This window comes from Microtus oregoni, unplaced genomic scaffold, assembly GCF_018167655.1.
Source record: "Microtus oregoni isolate MIOR12 unplaced genomic scaffold, Mior012 000016F_ref0000370, whole genome shotgun sequence".
Lineage (NCBI taxonomy): Eukaryota > Metazoa > Chordata > Mammalia > Rodentia > Cricetidae > Microtus > Microtus oregoni.
The window spans coordinates 19076848-19097924 of NW_024543075.1; the positions used below are offsets into that span (position 1 = coordinate 19076848).

The 21077-nt window shown below is 47.3% G+C and overlaps 1 protein-coding gene across 1 annotated transcript in view; it reads left to right on the top strand.

Annotated features, from left to right (window-relative positions):
* Gsg1l (GSG1 like) overlaps positions 1-21077 on the top strand; it is a 190765-nt gene that overhangs the window by 157764 nt on the left and 11924 nt on the right. Inside the window, exon 5 of the mRNA XM_041667253.1 lies at positions 9662-9829. Coding sequence (XP_041523187.1) covers positions 9662-9829 — 168 coding nt within the window. The remainder of the gene's footprint in view (positions 1-9661; positions 9830-21077) is intronic.

Below are 21077 nucleotides of genomic sequence, written 5' to 3' on the forward strand. Positions count from 1 at the left end.
GGCTGACCCCTGCCCAGCAAAAGTCAGGAATCCCTTCCCACCTTAAATGGTAGTGGTGGCCTAGTGGGAAACTTTGGTTCTTATGCCTTCTTGCTAGTTACCAGGGGTAGGGTTCTTTTTCTTGCCAGAATGCGATTAAAAGAAGCCAGCTGAAGTAGAAGGATCAAACAAGACCCAGGATCTCAGCAGAAATGCCCCCAGATGAGTCGGACATGATGGCTTACCCCTGTAATCCCAGAATTTGGGGAGGCTAAGGCAGAAAGGTCCATGTGAGTTCATTGCTAACCTGAGTACCTGGTAAGGGGCAGGTCAGCTAGGGCTGCAGGTGAAGACTATCTCAAACTCACACACAAGCATCCATGGGCTAAAGACCATTCCATCAATGACAGCTGAATGTGCACGGTAAAGCAGCATGCCAAGACAGCATCCTGGACCACTAACAAACTCCAGGTGTTAAAAAACACAGGAAAAGAACCCAGATAGAATGTGTTTTCTGGCCACAGTGAAATCAAACAAAGATGGAAGAAAGTCAGGAAGCACTTGTAAACTAAAGAACACGCTTCTCAACAGCCCCTGAGCCACAGGAGGGGCCTCAGGGGAAACTTTAAAGTACGTTGAAGTGAAGAAATGAAAATACATCCCAAAACTTGTGGAGCTAAAGTAGCACCGAGAGGGGACAGAACAGCGCTGAGTAATTGCTTATCATAGAGAAAGAGTGGGGTGGAGGGGCAGCTCAGTGGCTAAGAGTGCTTGCTGCTCAGTTGTGAGGGCTGGAGTTCCGATCCCAGCCCCTACATACATAACCCCAGCTCTGAGTGGGGCAGAGACCGTAAGATCACTGGGGCTTCCAACCTAGCCATCAAAATATGAGCCACATGTTCAGGCAGAGAGTGAGAGAGGGGGATACTTGATGCCTTTGGGCCTCTGTGCACACACATACACATGAGCACCTGCACGCGTGTGCGCATGCGGTCACACACATGAACACAGGCACACACACATGAATGAAAAAATGAATGAATCTTTTTAAAAAGAGGGAAAATACTTTAAACCAGTAATAAAAGTTTTCACTCCAAGATTGTAAAACAACAACAACCCCCAAAACAAAACAACGGAGCAAAATAACCCTAAAGGAAGCAAAAGAAAAAAGAGCAGAAATGAGCAAAATTGAAAATAAACAATGAAAAAAGAAGAAGAAAAAAATCAATGAAGCAAAAACTCTGCTTTTCAGAAACTATGACAAATAAAATTGACAGACCTTTAGTGTTTTAAAATGAAAATGAGGTACAGCCATGACAGACCCTGAGGACATCAAAAGCATAGCAAGGACATATTACACATGAACTTGATGATTGGATGGACCGATGCAGTTCTCTGAAAACACAGACTGGTCCTTCTCACCAAGCAGGAAATAACTGGATATTCCAGTTTGGGCATTCCAGGTAACTACTAAGAACATTGAAATAATAGTTTTAAAATGTTCAAAAAAAATCTCTAGACCCACATGCTCTTTCTGGGATACCTTGCCAAATATTTGAATCAGAACTAATACCTATTTTCTGTCAGATAATAGAAGACAAGAGAACATTTAGCAATTCATTTTATGAGGTTAGTGTTATTCTGATATTAAAACCAGACAAAGATAGTGCAAAACAAAGAGAAGTAAGACTAATCGATATCTTGAATATAGTCTTGAAAATCCTTCACGAAAGAATAACAGGCAGGAGTCCAGAATATGAGAGAGAAAACATAGACCGTATTGAGGAGAGTTACCCAGTGATGAAGGATTTGAAACACAATCAGTGCCGTCTACTACATTTGCAGCCAAAGGAGGAACCTCCTCATGATCATATCAACTGATACAGAAAAAGTACCTGAGCTATTTCATGTTCCTAAAAAATTCTTCCAGAAAACAAGGATGAACGGGGAAGGTCAACTTGATAACAAAAGCTGATAAGCACCTGTAGACAGCATTGAACCAATGTTGAAGGACATTTTCTCTATGATGTTGAAAACACCACTGTTACTCAACTGACAGTTCTGGTAGCATAATTCGATATAAAAGGCAATAAAAGCCGTACAGATCAGAAAGGAATGGACAGATAATGATTGTCTCTGCAGAAATAGCCAAGGAACCTGCCAAAGCTTCTCAGACTGGATCAGTGAATCAAGCACAGCTTTAGGCCATAAGAGGAAGACAACACAGAGTCAGTTTTATGTCTATAAACTTGCAGTGAAAATTTGGACACAAAATAAAAGCATAATGATATTTCTACTAGGAAGAAAATTAAATGCATAGGCTTTAGATCGATAAAGCATTTCTAGAACTCCTATGCTAAAAACTGGAAAACACCAATGAAAGAAATCACTGATCTTGTTTTGTTCTCATTTTTTGTTTGTTTGTTTATTGAGACAGGATTACTCAGTAGCTATGGAGCCAGTCCTGGAACTTGCTCTGTAGAGCAGGCTGGTCTCAAACTCACAGAGATCCACCTGCCTCTGCCTCCTGAGTGCTGGGATTAAAGGCATGCACCACCACTGCCCTGCAGAAATCACTCATCTTAATAGGTAGACCATGTTCATGGATCAAAACACTCAACGTGATGTCCACAGCAATTCTCAACAGAGAATACAGGTTTTAATAGGACTTATCAAAATTTTAATAACACAGACATACAGATAGGATGTTTTAAAATGCAGATGGAAATGCAAAAGAAATAGAATAGCTAAAATAATTTTAAAGAAAAAACAGGGGGGACTCAGTTTACTCAATTTCAAGACCTATTACAGTTACAGTAATCCATACTGATGTTAGTGTGGGGGGAGGGGTAGACACACCTATCAATGGGACAGAACAAAGGGAATCAGGAGCAGATTCAAATGCCCACCTAATTTCTGACTAGGTACTAATCAGTTCAGTGGCATGTGGACAAACTTCCTCACAAATGCCGCTGAAGCTATTGGACGCCCAGAGAAAGCCAACCTTCATGCAAATTCTGCACTAAAACAGACCACAGGCCTAAGCATAAGATGTAAAACTATAAAAGTTTTAGAAAAATATAGGAGGAAACCCTTTGGGTATGAAGACTCAGCAAACATGTTTAGATTTCACACCAAAAGCATAAAAGGAAAAAAAACATTAACCAATCAGATTTCATCAGCGTTAGACACGTGTTCTGGGAAGCTGTGGAGACGTGCTACAACTGCAAGAGAGGGTCTTTAAACCACACATCTGGTAAATGGCTACTCTGACATGGTGTCTTGAAAGAGGCACAGGTATTTGGTTCCCAGTTGGTGGTCCACTTTGGGGGTTAAGGTGGTACAGCCTTGCTGAAGGAAGTACATCCTCAGGGGCAGGATGTACTTGTATATTCCCACCCTATGGTAGCACTTTCTGCTTTGTGCTACTGTTGAGGATATGAGCTCTCAGCTTCCTGCTCCAGCTTCCAGGCCTGCTGTGGCTGCCATGCCTCCACCTTGCCTTGATGGACTCTTAACCCTCTGGAATCATGGGCCAAAGTAAACTCTCTATTGCTTGAGTTACCTTTGATTGTGGTTGTCACAGCAACACAAAAGCAACTAATCCACCTAGTACATAGAAAGAACTGGACTCTGCAAATGAAGAAGAACACAAAGGGCAACAAAACCCCTCAATTAAAAAGTGATCAGGCAAGAAGGTATACAGATCACAAACAAGCAAATGAAAAATTCAACACTTTGAGCCATTAGGAAATGTGCATTAAAACCACGAAAAGCTAGAGCCATACCTCGCTTAAGCCAGCTAAAATAACAAATAGTGGCCCACACAAATGCTGGTGGGATGTGGGAGACACACACATTCTCAGCAATACATATAGGAAAACTATTGATAGATACAACTTGGGTCACTCCCAGAGCAGTGCTAAGTAAAAAAAGCCAGTCTCAACATGCATGCTCTATGATTCCACATGTATCAAATTCTGCAAATGGTAAGATTCTAAAGATGAAGAGCAGAGTAGTGATCACCAATGACCAGAGGAAGTCGGGAAGAAAGTGGATGTGACTCTAAAATGACAAAAAGAGGGATCCACTGTATGATGTAGTTTGATTGTGACTAGGAGGTACCCTGGTTGTAGATGGAAGCTTCTGTCCCACCCAGCCCCATAGTTATTCAGTCCCAAATAAACATGCAGAGGCTTACATTAATTTTAAACTGGTTGGCCTATTGCTCAGTCTTATTATTAGCTAGCTCTTACAACTTAAATTAACTCATAATTCTTATCTATGTTAGCTATGTGGCTTGGTACCTTTCTCAGTAAGGCATTCTCATCTTGCTTTCTCTGTGTCTGGGTGGTGGCTTTGTCTCTGCCTTTCCACTTCCTAGAATTCTTTTAGCCGGTCACCTTGCCTATACTTCCTGCCTGGCTACTGGCCAATCAGCATTTTATTAAACTAATAATACAAGTGACAATTTTTTACAGTGTACAAGGATGTTATCCTACAGCATTTCCCCCTTTTTCTTTTCAAAACAAGAGAAAAGAAAAAGGTTAGAGAAAGTCCTTTTTTAAAAAAGAAATAAAATAGTTGTGCATGGTGATACACACCTTTAATCACAGCACTTGGGAGGCAGAGGCAGGTAGATCTCTGTGAGTTTGAGGCCAACCTCGTTCTACAGAGTGAGATCCAGGACAGTCAAAGATACACAAAGAAACCCTGTCTCAAAAAACCAAAAAATAAAAATAAAAGAAATAGAATTTTTTTTAAAAAAAAGTCCATGTAAAAATGTAAAATGCACAGAGAATCTGGATACTGTATGTATTGTGTTGTCTTTGAGTTGTTTGACTGCTGAGGAAGGAGCAATAGCTGCCTAAAGACGTCTGGCTATAAATTGTGCTGGATTTATATAACCTGTATATTTTTAAAATGTCTTGACTTCAAATTTTAAGTAAAAAGATATGCTTCTTTGGAGAAGATGCTTTACTTTTGTTTCCACAGGAAATGAGAGTCTGTGGATTTATTCTTGGTTAAAAAAAAATAAGGTTGGATCAAGGAAGACCCCTGAAAATCTCCAATAGGAACAGATGGCCCAAATGACCCAACATTCTAGAGCACCTCTGTTGCAGTTTCTTCTGAGTTCTGCATCCAGAACAGCTTCAAGGCTACTGGCTGAGATAATTCAGTCTCACAGAATACTCCCCTCAGGACTTGACCATAATCCTAAATTTTCTTTGGGTCCCTATAAGATTATGAGCACCCTCAATCAACAGGAAGTAGCCTAGAAAACTATGCCCACATTCCCTTAAAAAGGGATTATGTATGTTTGTCCTTGTTTAGCATGTTGGTTACAAGTTGTTATAGATAATGGTCAGGACAAAAACTAAACAAAAGAGACTAGATTCAGGGTTTTGTTTTGATAAGAAAAAAAAGGAAATGCTATGGGCTAATGTTCCTGTACATTATAAAAATTTATCTTTCATATTGGTTTAATAAAATGCTGATTGACCAATAGTCAGGCAGGAAGTATAGGTGGAGTGACCAGACTAGGAAAATTCTGGGAAGAGGAAAGGCAGAAAATCAGTCACCGGCTAGATGCAGAGAAAGCAAGATGAGAATGCCTTACTGAGAAAAGGTACTAAGCCACATGGCTAAACATAGATAAGAATTATGGGTTAGTTTAAGTTGTAAGAGTTAGAAAATAATAATCCTGAGCTAATAGGCCAAACAGTGTATAATTAATGTAAGCCTCTGCGTATTTCTTTGAGACTGAACAGCCATGGGACCTGGTGGGACAGAAACTTCCATCTGTACTGGTCCTGATACCGTATCACAGTTGCACTCATTCTGTAATATGTTGTAATTGGAGGAAACTAGCTAAAGACAATAAAACTCCACCCATCTCTTTGTGTGTATTACAGTTTCATTTGAATCTATAAGTACTTTCCAATTTTTAATTAATTTAAAAATCAAAGGATAATTAAAGGGGGAAGGATTCAAGAAAATTATATGGTGTGATGAAGACTGAGGCTTATTAGAGATGGTGAGTAGGGGCTGAGGAAGTGACACTGGAGGTGAGAATTAAACAGCTGGGCTGGAACATGGGAAAAGCTTGGACAGTAGAGAGTCCCAGTTCCTGGGTGATAACTGGAATGTGCAATGCTGAGCTATTGCTCAGGGTAGCACTTCCTCTGATTGAAAGCCCTACATGAAGAGTAGATGGGGTGTGGACATGGTCTACAAGTCAGTCTGCCTTTCTGCCCAGAAGTTTCTTTGCTTCTGTTCCATCCCTGCAGCCTCTGTTCAATCCCTGCAGCCTCTGTTCCATCCCTGTATCCTCTGTTCCATCCCTGCAGCCTCTTTTCCATCCCTGTATCCTCTGTTCCATCCCTGTATCCTCTGTTCCATCCCTGCAGCCTCTGTCCAATCCCTGTAGTCTCTGTTCTATCCCTGCATCCTCTGTTCCATCCCTGCAGCCTCTGTTCCATCCCTGCAGCCTCTGTTCCATCCCTGCAGCCTCTGTTCCATCCCTGCAGCCTCTGTTCCATCCCTGTAGTCTCTGTTCCATCCCTGTAGTCTCTGTTCCATCCCTGCAGTCTCTGTTTCATCCCTGTGTCCTCTGTTCCATCCCTACACACTAGGATCCATCCCTACATCCTAGACTCCCTATACCTTAGGCTTCATCCCTACATCTTATGTCCCATTTCTAATCTGCATCCTAGATTCCATCCCTACATCCTAGGTTTTATTCCTACATCTTAGGTCCCATCCCTACACCATAGACTCCATTTCTACATCCTAGGCTCCATTCCTACATTCTTGACTCTGTCCTTACACCCTAACTTCATCTCTACATTCTAGGCCCCATCTCTGTACCCTAGGCTGCACCCCTGCAGTCTTGACTCTATCCCTGCAGCCTAAGCTCCATCCGTATATCCTACACTCCATCCCTATAGCCCAGGTTCCATTTCTACATCCTAGACTCCATTGTTACAGCCTTGGCCCTATCCCTACAGCCTAGGCTCCATCCCTACAACTTTTGATCATTCCTGTCTTCCTTGGGCCTCCATTGCTGTGATAAAACACTACGACCAAGAGCAAATTGGGAGGAAAGGATTTAGTTCATCTTATACTTCCAGATTATAACTCATCACTAAGAGAAGTCGGGACAGGAACTCAAGCTGAGCCGGAACTGGAGGCAGGAACTCAAGTTAAAGCCTTGGTGGAGTGCTGTTTACTGACTGACTCCTCAGGGATTGCTCAGACTTCTTTCTTTTACAATCCAGGACTACCCGTGCAGGGGTGGCACTACCACATCCATCAGTAATTAAGAAACTGCACCCACAGGCGTGCCTACATAACAATCTCACAGAGGCATTTTCCCAGTTGTGGTTCCCTCTTCTCGGGTAACTCTAACTTGATTATAACTAGCCAAGACAATCCCTGTGACCTGGGCACCATCACTCAGCCCAAGCATCACTCCTACAGACTAGGCTCCCTCCCTTGAACCTTTTTGCTTTGCTCAAATCTCTGCCTGCAGACTTTCAGCTTTATCCCTTTACTGGGATCAACCAGGGTGGGAGTAAAGGCTTAGTTAAAGTTAATATTTCTGGCTGTAAAGACTGAAAATTCACCTCAAAACTAACTTACACGAAAGAAGATGTTTACACAGATATGTAAATAAGGGCTTCTGTTGCCAGCGGCAGAAAGCCAGTATGAACTGACTGATGGAGAAAACTCCAAAGGAAAGGATCTAGGTTCCCATGAGCGACAGGCTCAAGGACAATAGCATCGGCTCCTTAATGCCTCTGCTTTCTCCTGGATCAGCTTACGTTTCAGGTTTGGTGGTCCCCAGCAGTTCCTGGAAGACAGCTCACCAGCCCAGCAGCCCAGGAGAGATATGGGCTCTTCTCCATAGTTCCAGCTGAAGTTCTCAGATGGTGTCTCCTGATCCAGAGCTAGGCCGTGGTCCATCCCTAAGCCAAGGACTTTGACAACAGGAAGTAACACTTTGATTGGCCAGTCCTAGTCAGGTGCTCATCCCTAGACGTTGAAAGCAGGCCAGATCCACCCAAACTAGGTGGCCTGAGAGGATGGAAGTAGTTACCAGAAGTAAGAATGGACACCGGGCAAACCAAACTAACACACACCAAATTCTCCAAACAAGTGTGCTTTTTAATTCTTCTACCTCAGGTTGTGAGTTTCTATCACAGGACATCACAGACTAAGATGGCATTTCAGCGCCATTGCTTAGGAGAGAGCACTTGATCAGATCAGCTTTGACTACAGTCATCTATAATCTCTCTCTCTCTCTGTCTCTCTGTGTGTCTCTCTTTCTCTGTCTTTGTCTCTCTCCCTCCCTCCTTCCCTCCCTCCTTCCCTCCCTCTTCCCCTCCCTCCCACCTTCCCTTTCTCTGTCTCTCATAGTGTCTCTATGTCTCTCTGTCTCTCTCCCTGCCCCCTACCCTATGTGTAACATATTGAACCCTTTAATAGGCATGAAAGTCCTTAGAGAGGCTGACACCTTAAAACTTTCTATTATAGACACTCCAGGCTTCTAGAAGATCTAAATTAGCTCCAAAAGATGTGAGGAATCTATTAGTGAGTTAGGCGTGAATGGAAATAAGTGATTATTGAAGATCCACTTGAGAAAGGCCAAATCTACAGGCTTTTCTTTGACTTTCCTTCTGGGATTTGCCGAGGCTGTTGTCAAGAAGAAAGCAGGGCTGCCCTGATAATAGGGCACTGGAAATGGCCATGTTCAGAGGGCTCCAGGTAGGCTGGTGGCAGGTAAAGCCTAGAGCCCTCAGGTACTGTGGTGCTGAGAGAGCAGAAAGGAGCTCGTGGAATGAGATCAGAAGAGATCAGCAGCCTGGATGGAAATCAGGCCGGTGGGACTGGAGCCAGGTGGTCTGACTTTGTGACTCGTTCAGTGCCCTCATCGGGTAGAGCGGCCAAGCAGTGCAACTACAGGGGGAAAGATGTGGAGTGGACATCCGAGCAGGACGTCAGAGCTCCATCTCCTAGAGGGAGAACTTGAACTCTGGGTCGTAAAGAAGCAGGAGTTGGAATGCCTGTCCAGTGATGGCAGTAATGGTAGCAAGCCTCTCCTGAGCTCCTCAGCATGTCAGCCACTAGTCTGGTGCATTAATTCCTGCAACATCCATGCTAGCCACAAGACTGGGTGTGAGGGGTGCATGGCACAAAGTCCAAGTATATTTTCCAGGAGCATCTTAGAGCAAAGGCAACTTAACCCTCAAGCTAAACATGCCCCACTGCCTTCTCCAGCACTAACTTCAGTATCTCCAGTCTTCCCCACTCCAGAATCGCTGCCTCCCGCAGTGTGTTTATGTATCCTGCTGCCTCATGCCTCCGTGCCTTTGCATGTACTGCTCCTTCTTTCTAGAATGTTCTTCTCTGGCCAGGACTTCTTCATCCTACCAGGACCAGTATTGGTCATCACTGTATTCTGGAAAACTGCCCCTGGTTCTCTCTCCTTGCTCTCACAATAATGGCTGAACAATGTGTCTTTGTACAATGTGAAGACCGCTATAACTCCCCCAGATCAAAGTCGAGTGGGAACCAGGCCTGAGGGCTTGGAGTTGTGCTAGGTAGACAAATGTGTGTGATGAGGCTCCTTGTCCCTGCCCACCCTCACTGTGGCATCTCTCTTCTGGTCTCTTGGCAGCTTGGCCTGGGGTTCATTTACCTGCTGCATGGCGGCGTCTGTCACTACGCTCAACTCCTACACCAAGACAGTCATTGAGTTCCGGCACAAGCGCAAGGTTTTTGAGCAGGGCTACCGGGAGGAGCCGACCTTCATAGATCCTGAGGCTATCAAGTACTTCCGGGAGAGGTCAGTGCATACGTCTGGATAGTGCTAGGCTTCTGAAGTCCAGGGCCTGTCTTCAGTATTCCCAAGACCCCAGTCAAGACTGGAGCAAATGGTCTGCCTGAGGTGATCTTGGAGCTGGGACAAGCTGGGTAAGAGATAGTATGGACTTTGGGATTTCTGGGATTTCAAAAGTTTTGTGAATTTAAGATTGTGTGTTGGAGAGATTGCTCAGAGGTTAAGAGGTTAAGCTGCCCTTCCAGAAATCCTAAGTTCAGTTCCCAACAACCACATGGTGGCTCACAACCATCTGTGAGATCTGGTGCCCTCATCTGATGTGCAGGGATACCTTCAGGCAGAACACTATACATAATAAATAAATACATCTTTCTTTTTTAAAAAAATGGTTGCTTAGGACTTATGTGACCAGATTATAGAAAACTCAGAAAGAAACAACATGTATGTGGTAGCCGTTCAGCCCTGGGCTACTTCAGCTATGACCAGAAGGCTGAACTGTGATGACTTCTTTCTTGGGCCCTGCAATGGTGCTGTGTGAAAGGATCCAGCAGTAGGGTTGGTGATGTCACCAGAGATTGGTGACTTCTCAAGGTAAAGGACGAACCCTGATTACCTGTGTATTCAGAAGTGATCTGGGAATAACATGGGTGGCAACAAATAGTGGGTGGGTGGCGAGATAGATAAGTGAATGGATTGATGGATGGACAGATTGATGGATGGATGGGTGAGTGGTTGCTGAATGCTTGGATGGATAGATGGGCAGTTGAATGGTTAAAACCTGGATAAGCAGGTAAATGAGTAGATGGTAGTAGACAGATGGACGGATGCGTATATGGACAGATAAGTGAGTTGGCGGGTAGATAAGGTAGATGGGCAGATGGTGAATGAGGTAGGTCAGTGTTGGACACATACACAGGTGAATGGAAGGATGGATGGATAGACAGGTAAATTGTTGGATGAACAGATGGGTAATTGAGTGATTAGATCATTAGGTGATTGGGTGGGTAAGTGAATGAGTAGAGAAGCAAAGGGGTAGGTGAGTTAGATGGGTAGATTGATGGAAGGAGTAATATATGGCAGGATGGCAGACATAGGGTAGAGGATGGATGTCAGGATTTTAGAAGCTGGAGACCCTAAGTAGGCCGGACTCCTCTCACCTGTTCTTCTGAAGACCCTCAGAATCATCTGGGGGACCCCTGGTATTTGGGGTGCCTCTTGTCCTGCCTTAGTTCATTGGTTCTGAACCGACTTCATTCTTATTTCCTAGCTCCATCCAAAGTCATTCCTGGGGTCGGCTACAATCTAGTACCACCTTGCCCGGCTTTAGCTGCTGGAATCTCTTCTGGGCCATAAAAGACCCTGCCCACCTTACTGCCTCTTTCTGCCCAGGAAGTGGGCCCCACCCAGCATGGCCAGTGCTGCCCTCCTCTGCCCACCTCCTAGGCTGGCAAAGGCTGGTGACAGCTGAGGTAAGGCAGAAGCGCTCTGCCTCCTGTCTTGACCACACACAGCACATCCTGCCTGGGCTCCTATACTGTGGGAATATAAGAAGAGCAGACTCAGCCTGGGGTCTCCATTCTCAGTGTCCCCCGGCTGCTTCTGTTTTCCCCAGTGCTGGGGGTGGAACCAAATGTCTCACATATGCTAACGCTACTCTCCAGTGAGCTTCACCACAGCCCACACCACTTTCCCCTGAGTGGAGTCCAAGACAGAGCCCGCCAGCTATGCTGGGTTCTGTGTCTAGGCATCTAACACCATCCTTTTGGTCTCCCAGTGAGCACCATTAGCTTCATGTGATAGATGAGACTCAGAGATGTGAAGACACTTATTTAAAACCACACAGCAAATGGAGGATGTGGGCTCAGGTCTGTGCAGCTCAATGCTTGAATCTTTTCAAGCTGGTCATGCCCCCAAGGATCAGGCTGCTCAGTGGGAAGAAGCAGACTTAACACCAAACCTAGGCACCTGCTCATGTCCACACAGGTGTTCTGAAACCGTGGGCATGCCTGCCCAGTGCTACAGACATTATGTGTCTGGGGGTGGGAGTGGAACTCTTACTGCAGGTATACGGGACTCTCAGATGAAGGAGTCTTTGTGATTGGGGAGTCAGCCTTCTCAAGTACCTGCTAGAATGTCCAGAAGGCTATTAGCAGTGGTGGATAAAGGCCTGGGCCTCCTATGCCTAGGAGAAACTGCATCTAGCTTGCTCTCAGTGGCGCCCGGAGTGGGAGCCTGCGCTTGAACACATCTTTCCCGATCCCTCCCTCCTTCCTTGTCCCCTTTCTCTTCTCCTTGTGAATCTTGCAACCACCTGACAGGTGAGTCCCATACCTGGTCTTTGGGTGCAGGGTGAGATGGGGGTGTAGGAAGGGGTGGGAGGGGAGAGAATGAGGTAAAAGCAATACTTTTCAGTGGGTAGGACTGAGTGCCCCCAGAGGCAGGCCCTCAGGGCATGTGGAGGACCAGAGGGGCAATGAGGCACTTTCAGGCAGAGGTAGAGCATGAATACCAAATGACGGAGGATGGGCCCATCTCTGATTATTCCAGACCTTTCTCTGCCTCCTCCTTTCTCCCATGGGCGCTCAGAGACTTCCCTACCCCAGAGCTCACCCCTCTTTCCGGTCACTTCTCTGCATGTGTGCCCCACATACCTACGCTAGGGGCTAGTATCACCCGTGTGCCACTTACAGTACCCGGACCCCCAGGATTGTACCTGAAACCTACTAGGAACTCATGAGGTGCTTTCCTGGTGATCCAGCGACCCTAGAGAAGCATGGATGCTGCCTCCCTCTTGCTTAGCATTTAACTCCAGCCTCCTTGTCTGCAGTGTCCTGGCAGGGAGGAGACCATTCATTCCCCGGCATGGTCAGGAGCTTGTCACAGCCCAGGTATCCATAGTCAGGACTGGAAGGGGACAGTGCTCCCTTAAAGCTGTGGTGAATGACCTGAAGCTCCGCCCCCGCCCCGCCCCGCCCCCGTGCCTCATTAGCACTGCAACTGCTTTATGGCGCTTCAATACAATCAACCTGGGGAAACTGCACCCTGTACTGCTGAGGGTGCAGCTCATACCATGCATACCTCGCCCGGGCAGCCGCTTCTCATCTAGCCCCAGCTCCTGCAGCCCTGGACTGCTCAGACCCACGATGAGCGCTTCACAGCATATGTGCGGAATATCACTTTGCACATTCATAACTTAACATTATGCAGAGGTTCATCAAATTTGATTTCCTTTCCCTCCAAGGAGAATGTTTCAGCTCTGCTGCCCCGTTCTATTTTCTTCTTCTTCTTTTTTTTTTTTTTTGTACTGCTCTTTGCCTACAAGCAGCTCAGAGCGGATGAGTTTTTTGCATGGCTTTTTCAGGGCAGGGCAGCCGAGAGCAGGGACAGCAAGGCACACAGAAGGACTGATGAGAAGCAAAGGGTGTCATGGGCTGATCTGTCGCTCTACTTCTGTGTAACTTGACCCTGGGCACCCAGCAACTCAGGTCTTCTGCGCACGAAGAGAGAATCCAGAGCCCTTGGCATCTGGAAATGCTAACGTTTTGCTCCCCTGTGATAATACTGGGTTCAGGGTCTGGTATACGAAGGCTGTGTGTGTGTGTGTGTGTGTGTGTGCACATATACACAAATGCATGTGCCCACATGTTAACACATAGCATTCTCCTGGGTAGGAGTAGTAGGATGCCAGCAGGCTAGCTGATGCAGCCTCCTGATCACTGGCAGCTGGGAGTGGGCACCCCGGTCTGTGAAGCCTCTGGAATTCAGCACTCCTGCTGTCAGGGCTGCCTGCTGTCCCCAAGGAGGGAGTCTTAATTGGCCTCTGGGGAGTGGGTGGGAGCTGCTGGAGGTGCGCAGATATTTGCAGAGCGGGGGTCCCTTGAATACTTAAATGCTCAGATTTGGTTTAACAGCATGTGAGAGAAAATAAGACCTGTTGGGGTCAGAGCCTGGAGAGAACTCAGCCATGCTGAACAAGTACCCTACCTCCCTGTGGGTGCAGCAGCCTGTGAGAAGCAAGGAGCCGGGAGCCCCAACTCGAGGTAGCCTCCTGCCACCTGCTCCCCTCCCGCTTCTCCACTGTCCTGATGACTCACGCAGGCACACGCTTATGCCTCTGCTCCCTGCCTGTGCGTCAGCCTCTCCCTCTGAAGGCAGCTTGTTCTTGCTTCCCAGCGTGTCCCAGCACCTGGAGCCACAAGGGCTCTGCAATGCACGTATTGTTAATTAAAAGCAGGTCAGCCGGGGTTTCCCACAGCAGCCACCCTTCTAGCTCGGAGCCTGCATTGAGTCCTGAGTCCTTGTGGAACCAGACTTTGAATTCAGTCTGCAAGCTGGGCACAGATTATAAACTCGGGTACTTCTGAGGGCGAGGATGGCAAGTTCGAAGCCTTACTGGGCTACAGAGTAAGTTCAAGGGCAACTTAGTGAGACTCAGTCTAAAAAGAAGAGTAAATACATTTTTAAAAAGAGAGAGCTGGATGTAATGGCAAATGCTTTAGTCTAGTCCCAGCACTTGGGAGGCAGAAGGAGGGAGAGCTCTGTACGTTCAAGGCCGGTATGGTCTACATAGTGAGACCCTGTCTCAATATAAATATATGCATATATGTATATATATTCATATTTCATAAATATGTATATACACACATGAAAATAAATAGAATGACCCTGCATTTCCCAGTTATGAGTACCCCCACCAAGTTGCTTCACCTCTGGTGAGTTCTGTTGTCTGGCTGGAATGTGTGTGTGTCCTACCTCCCAGTCTGGTCAGTAGGTAACAAGAGCTCCAAATTTAGTAAACATATCCTCTCTTGCTCCTTGTTCACTTCTGAGACCTCCCCTGTGCAGGGGGACTCATACCCCTTCCTATGGAAGAGGCCAGTGGCATCCTGCAATCTGAATGTTTTCTATTCCTGTAGCCATCCTAGCAGAAGAGAAGGGACTCTGAAGAGAGACACCGGGTCATTCCTTTCACTAAGGCAATGAATGGGCCCCAAGGAATTTCCTGGGAATCTCATGCTGAAGTCTAGTGCAGCCAGGGAGCAGCTTGTCTCCCAGGAGAGATGTCACAGGGCACTGTGGGCCTATCAAACACCTTGTAGACCAGATCAGACCAGAGCCCAGACAATGATGGGTCAGTGATGGAGAGACAGACCACACCTTGACCAGGCCTGCTTAGTTATACATATATCCCATCCTAAACTTAAGAAAAACCTCATGCCACAGGGCTTCAAAGGTAGATACTTTTAGAGTGTGTGTGTTTGTGTGTCTCCTAGTTTTTCTGTGTTAGCGCCTCTTCCCAGTGTGGCCACATTAAGTAAGTCTCCTTTCTCTGTGTGTCACATGGAGTAGAAACAGTTGCAAAAGCCCGTCCCCTGAAGCCAGCTCTCACTGAGTTTCCCAGATGCTCACAAAGCAAGCTGTTCTGGGTGTCGCAGGGAGCCTCGGCCTTCCGAGTGATCACACAGCTCAGCCGTCCCAGAGGGTGTGCTGAGCCCGCCCCCACCACCGCCGTCCCTTCTTCTGCTCGCTCCTGGGATGCATTGAAGGCTTCTCTCCCATTCTCACTTCCCACTCATGACTCTACCCACACCAATCTGTTTCCCAGGCCCTCCTCGACCCACTGAGGCGCTCTCAGTACAGTTCAACATACTCTATGTGGCATAATCGCCCAGCCCTGACTTCAGAGATATGCTGCCTGGGTTCTGTAGACCCTCCCTTCAGCCAATCCCGCTCATCAGTCCCCCTCCTACGCTTCCTAATGCTTTTCCAGGGAGCGATTTCTAGCCTTTCCATTTGCAAGGTGTTTGTAGGACTTTGAAACACAACAGCATGGCAAAACTGACCACACACAAAGATCAGACCAGAAGAGCGTGGACCCTTCAGGGACTGTCTGCTTTCTCGTTTCCTGCCCTCCTTCACCTCTTTGTTGGGCCAGGCTCAGCCATCCTATTCTTCCCCCAGTGACCACAGGGCCAAGGACCCCACATCTCAGGAGCCCACTTCTTGTTGCTGTTGTACTTCTTACTTCAGCTTCTCGAAGTTATCTTTATCAACATGGCCAAACTCACTCACTGTGCTTGCCCTCCAAACCCAGTCCAGTTTACTGTCTCTCTGTCCTGGTTGCACGTTTCTTTTTGTAGGTGTCCCAGCTGGTGAAAACATGGAATAACCAAGTCCTACTTTTGTTTTTGTTTTTTGGTGTTTTTTTTTTTTGGGGGGGGGCGTTGTGTGTTTTGTTTTGTTCTGGGTTTTTGTTTTTTTTGTTTTGTTTTGTTTTGTTTTTTGCGAGAAGCTTTCTCTGCATAGCCTGACTGTCCTGGAACTCACTCTGTAGACCAGGCTGGCCTCAAACTCACAGAGATCCACCTGCCTCTGCCTCCCAAGTGCTGAGGTTAAAGGTGTGCTGGAATGGTCAAGTTCTGATGGGCCCCTGGTCCCACAACTCTTCTTCACCCCAAGACAGTGAATTCTCCCCACAGCTACACTAGGCCTCTCTCTTAGTCCCCCCTCTCTCTTTTGCTGTGAAGAGACACCATGATCAAGGCAATGCTTACAAAAGGAAGCATTTAATTGGGGCAGGTTTACAGTTTCAGAGGCTTAGCCCTTGATTGTCATGGCAGGGAGCATGGCAGGAGCTTGGCACTAGAAGAGTAGTTGAGAGCTTCAGCCTGATCCATAGGCAGCAAACAGAAACACTGGGCTTAGTGTCAGCTTTTTGAAACCTCCAATCCCACCCCCTACACACTTCCTCCAACAAAGCCACACCTTCTAATCCTTCTGATCCTTCTCAAACAGTTCCACTCCCTGGTGACTAAACCCCCACAGCATCCCTCACTACATGCCCCTTCTGCAGCTTTAGGGAGCCACAGAAACACATGGAAACTTACAGAATCCATCACACCATAAGCTTTAAATACCCCCCCCCCCCAGCATCTCACTTTATAGCCTTGGCTAGCCTGGAACTCTCTCTGTAGATCAGACTAGCTTGGACACGTAGAGATGCACCTACCTCCACCTCCTGGGTGCTAGAATTAAAGACCTGGACCAAGTTTTAAATAGTTTTTTTAAAATTTCTTCTTGTTCTCGGTGCTTTTATTTTTAGCTAGACACAAACTTAGAATTCCAACCCTTGGGAGATGGAGGCAGGAAGATTGTGTATTCAAGGTTAGCCTGGGCTACATAGTGAGATTATGTCTTGAAATAAAGGTTTTTAATGTTTTATTACCAGATCTTGTTGTTACTCTCTCACTGTGCCTGATTTATGAGTTAACTTTTTCATGGGTTTGTACAGAGGGAAAACAGTCTGCTGTATAGGATTTGGCAAAGTCCTGGGCTTCAGGACCCACTGGGGTCTCGGGGTGCTTCCGGTAGATAAGTGGGAGTGACTGTAGTTTTCTCCTCCCACTTCCACCCTTGGTCACTGGGGTAAGGCTGAGTCACCTCATACTCACCTGGGTGAATCCAGCAATCCCCTCACGTCTTCCTGGCCATTTTGTGACTCTAGAATCTATTCTTCCAGCAGCCATTGCTCCGTAACACTCTTATGTGATCAGAATAATGAACCCACCTTTCTATCCAGATCACTAACTGGGCTTCCAGGGTCCCCAGAACATCATGGAAATGTCCCATGTGTTCTGCCTGCTTCTTTTCCTGCCCAGGGTCTTTGATCTGCGTGCACTCTGGGCATTCGAGCAGGAATGCATGATCATACCACAGGCATCCCTGCCTGATGACTGCCGTGTCCCTCCTCTGTGGAAGCACTCCCCATGATGGTGGAGGGGTCTTCTCCTACAAATAAGAAGGTCATCACACTGTCCTTGGGGCCTTGTGGTGGGAGGAAGCCTGTGGAGATTGAAGGTGTGATGGAGAATTGGTGATCTGATGGGACTGACACTGGGGAGTTCCTGTATTTCGGGGGAATGATTTCTACCCTTGTCATTCACAAGGCATCTGCAGGCCTCTTTGTAGAAACGAGACAAAATTAACCACCCCTAAAGACCAGGCCAGAGTGTGAGCACTGTGGGGAACTGCTCTTTCCTGTTACATTCCAAATGACTCTATCATGCAAAAGAAAGGAGAAAAAAGTAGAAAATAACATCTTTTTAAAACCCATCTACTTCCCCCTTTCTTGCAACTGCCCTTTTGGTGGAATGTTATGGAATCTTAATTTGCTATCTACGGGGTCATTTATTCCTTCTAATTCTATCCTTCATTCCTTTCTAAATTGGTCATTTAAAATCAGTGTGCTCTTTGTCCTCTGAGAGTGTCTCCTGGATCTGTGACTTCTGAGTCTTGGCTCTACCTTCCCATATTCCTTTGAAGGGGCTTTGATGGGACTTCCCAGTGACTCCTTGCAGCTACTGCTCTGGGCTGGGGTACCCTTAAAATTGTTATTCCTGGGAGGACTGTGGTCCCCAGGTTTTAGGGATGACACCCAGGAGACAACCACATCCTCACCCTGCTCCAAGGATGACATCATCGACACTGCTGATCTACAGCAGCACTGGAAGGGAAGGCAGAGAGCAGAGGGTAATCCTTAAGGCAGGAAACAATGGAGGAAGGGTGGGAGGAACATCTGGAGACAACATCTGGAAGAAATGGCCACCTCCTGAACCCCCGATCTACTTCTAGGAGCTGGGGAGAGAAAGTGTTGGAGAGAGTCCCTGCCCCACGACTTCCTTTCTGCAAAGCCTAAGACACAGGCTTAGCAGATGTTCCGAGACTCAACCAGAATCTGGGGACCACCGTATGGGCTTCCATGGCGCCTGTGAGAAAAGCATAGTCTAGCCCTACACTCAAGACCTGCCTCTCAGAGTCTCATAGTCACATCTTCAGGTGGCATCTGTGCCCTTTAAGTTTAGGAATCACTAGACTGCGAAACAGAGCAGATAGCCACTCTCAGGATCCCAGGAGGCGATGTGGCCAGCAAGGGCCAGCAGACAGGCAGCTGCTCAAAGTGTCACCTGTAGACCAGTGCTGTTTGCCAACACCGTCAGAGCGACAGAAAAGACATGGCGCCGGTGCAGGCTCTTCAGCTGGCATTGCTGGGAGGTTCAAGCCCATCTGTGCACACTCACAGGGGTGATTGGTGGGGAGGGTGTTCAAGGCATGCTGAAAACAGAGAGGAAAGAAGCCTTTCTCAAAGATAGGTCAGATGGAGGCAGTGGCTGGAAACACTGGGTCAGGGAAAGGAAGCTGGCTTTGAGGATGGCGCTGATGGGGCATTGTGCAATAGAGAGCATGAGGGAATGAGGCAGAGCTGATAATGGGTCCCCGTCTGTCTGGCCACATGAGAAAACTCGGTCCACAGAGGTCTGCAGTGCTCTGGCCTCTTCTTCCTCTTAGAGAGCCAGATATGGGTAGTCTTGGCACCTCTGCACTACCACCCTCCCCTGTGACTCCTTCACTTTCAGGATACGGCTCTCAGCTTCAGTTATGACTGCCCTTGGGCCCAGGTAGAGTAACTCAGTGGCTTCTGGGGCAGGAGGCTGCAGCTGCCTGTGGGTCCACTGACCCTGGACCAGAGCCTTGCCAATTTTAAGTCTTTCCTTTGCTGCCTTCAAAACAAGGAAGAGCAGGTCTGTCATCCGCATTCAGGAGGCCAGAGGCGAGAGAATCTCAAGTTCAACACCAGCTAATGTAATGAGACCTTGTCTCAAAACAAAACAAACAAACAAACAAAAGCCAAGAATCTTGAGGCAAATGTCAGCAAGAGAGCTAACTGGGGTGGAAGAAGAGCACACGGGCCAACATGGCAAAGAAGTGCCTGTCTGTGACAGGAGCTTCACAGTGACAGTGTGACTGGACCTTCACAGTGACAGAGTGTGCTGCTGCTGAGATGAGGGACGACTGACAGTTACGGGGCAAGAGGTGATGGAAATTCTGGACCAACTGATGAATTTGTCCAGCGCTGGCCACAGCCTTAAGCAAAAGCTAGTATTTATCTACTCATCAGAGGGAGGAAGAGAGGGGAGGACGAGGGACATTGCAAATCTAAGCAATCAGAACAAGGTGGAGACACAACCCAGGGGACCTGAGGCCCAGAAGGGTGCATATGCCACATCCAAGGTGCCCGGTCCCGCCTGCCACCCGCCAGAATACAGGTTCCACAGAGGCCCTGTCAGCTCTTGATGGTACTTTCTAGGTCTCCTGCGACAGCGCCTGCCATTCTTTAAAAGGTGAACACAGGGCGATGTATCTCCCAGGAAATTTCTACTCAAATCAAAGATGGGTCACCTTGTGACATTTGCAGCTGTTTTCAAACAAGAGCTTGAAGTCCCTGGGGGGGGGGGGGGTATTGTGACTCGGAGCAGCCGCTGTGTGAGGACAGCAGGGGCTTGGAGGCTGAGGTGGCACCGGACCTGACAACCTGGGAGTCAAGGCCTAGCCTGCTGGGTCTCGGCACCACGTTCTTCTGCTTCACTTTTCTTCTTCCTCCTCTTAACCTTCGTTGAGATGGTGGTGCCTTGCTTTCCAACTCATGATCTCTATGCCTCAGCCTCCTGTGCCGCCCTTCTATAGAGCGGGTTTCCTCTCACAGAGTCCGTTCTGGCAGAGTCTCCAGCGAAGCGCCGTATCCACAGGCTCTGTAGGGCTGCAGCAGAGCTTGTGCCTTAAAGGGAAGGGTTACGCCTTAAGGCCGGTTGGGGTGAGGGCTTGACCACCCTTCTGCAGCCCTTTGGGGCTGAGTGTCTGCTTCTAGCAGGAAAATACAGGGGCAGAGAGACTTTGGACATCTGGAGACCTGGTACACTGGGGCTGGGGTGGGGGCGAATTGTGGTGTTCAGTTCATCAGTGACAAGGCAGTGTGACCCTACAGCTCCCAGCTACCCTGTACCTCATTTTCCTTATGTGTTGGTGGACACAGTGGTCATTGCTGTATTAGTGATAGCAGCCACTACACTGTGGTCTCTGCTATGCTCATAATAACAACACTAATGCCTCTATAGTTGCTTCAAGAACTGAAGGCCGGGTTCTGGCACTGTGTGAGAAAGGAAGGAGGAAGGGAGGAAATGAGGAGAGAGTGCGAGGCTAGCCCACAAGGGGTTTAAAACTCCTAATGGCTGGCTTCCATCAATAGCCAAGCAGAGACCCACTGGGCTCAGCCAGGAGTTGACAACAACCAACCTACTGGCAGGACTTTATTTTTCTTATATATGTGTATAGTATGATCCCCTTTCTCCCTCTTCCCTCTCTCCCTCCACTCCCCCTTTTTCTTTCTCCTTCTTTCCCTTCCCTCTCCCTCCCTATCCTC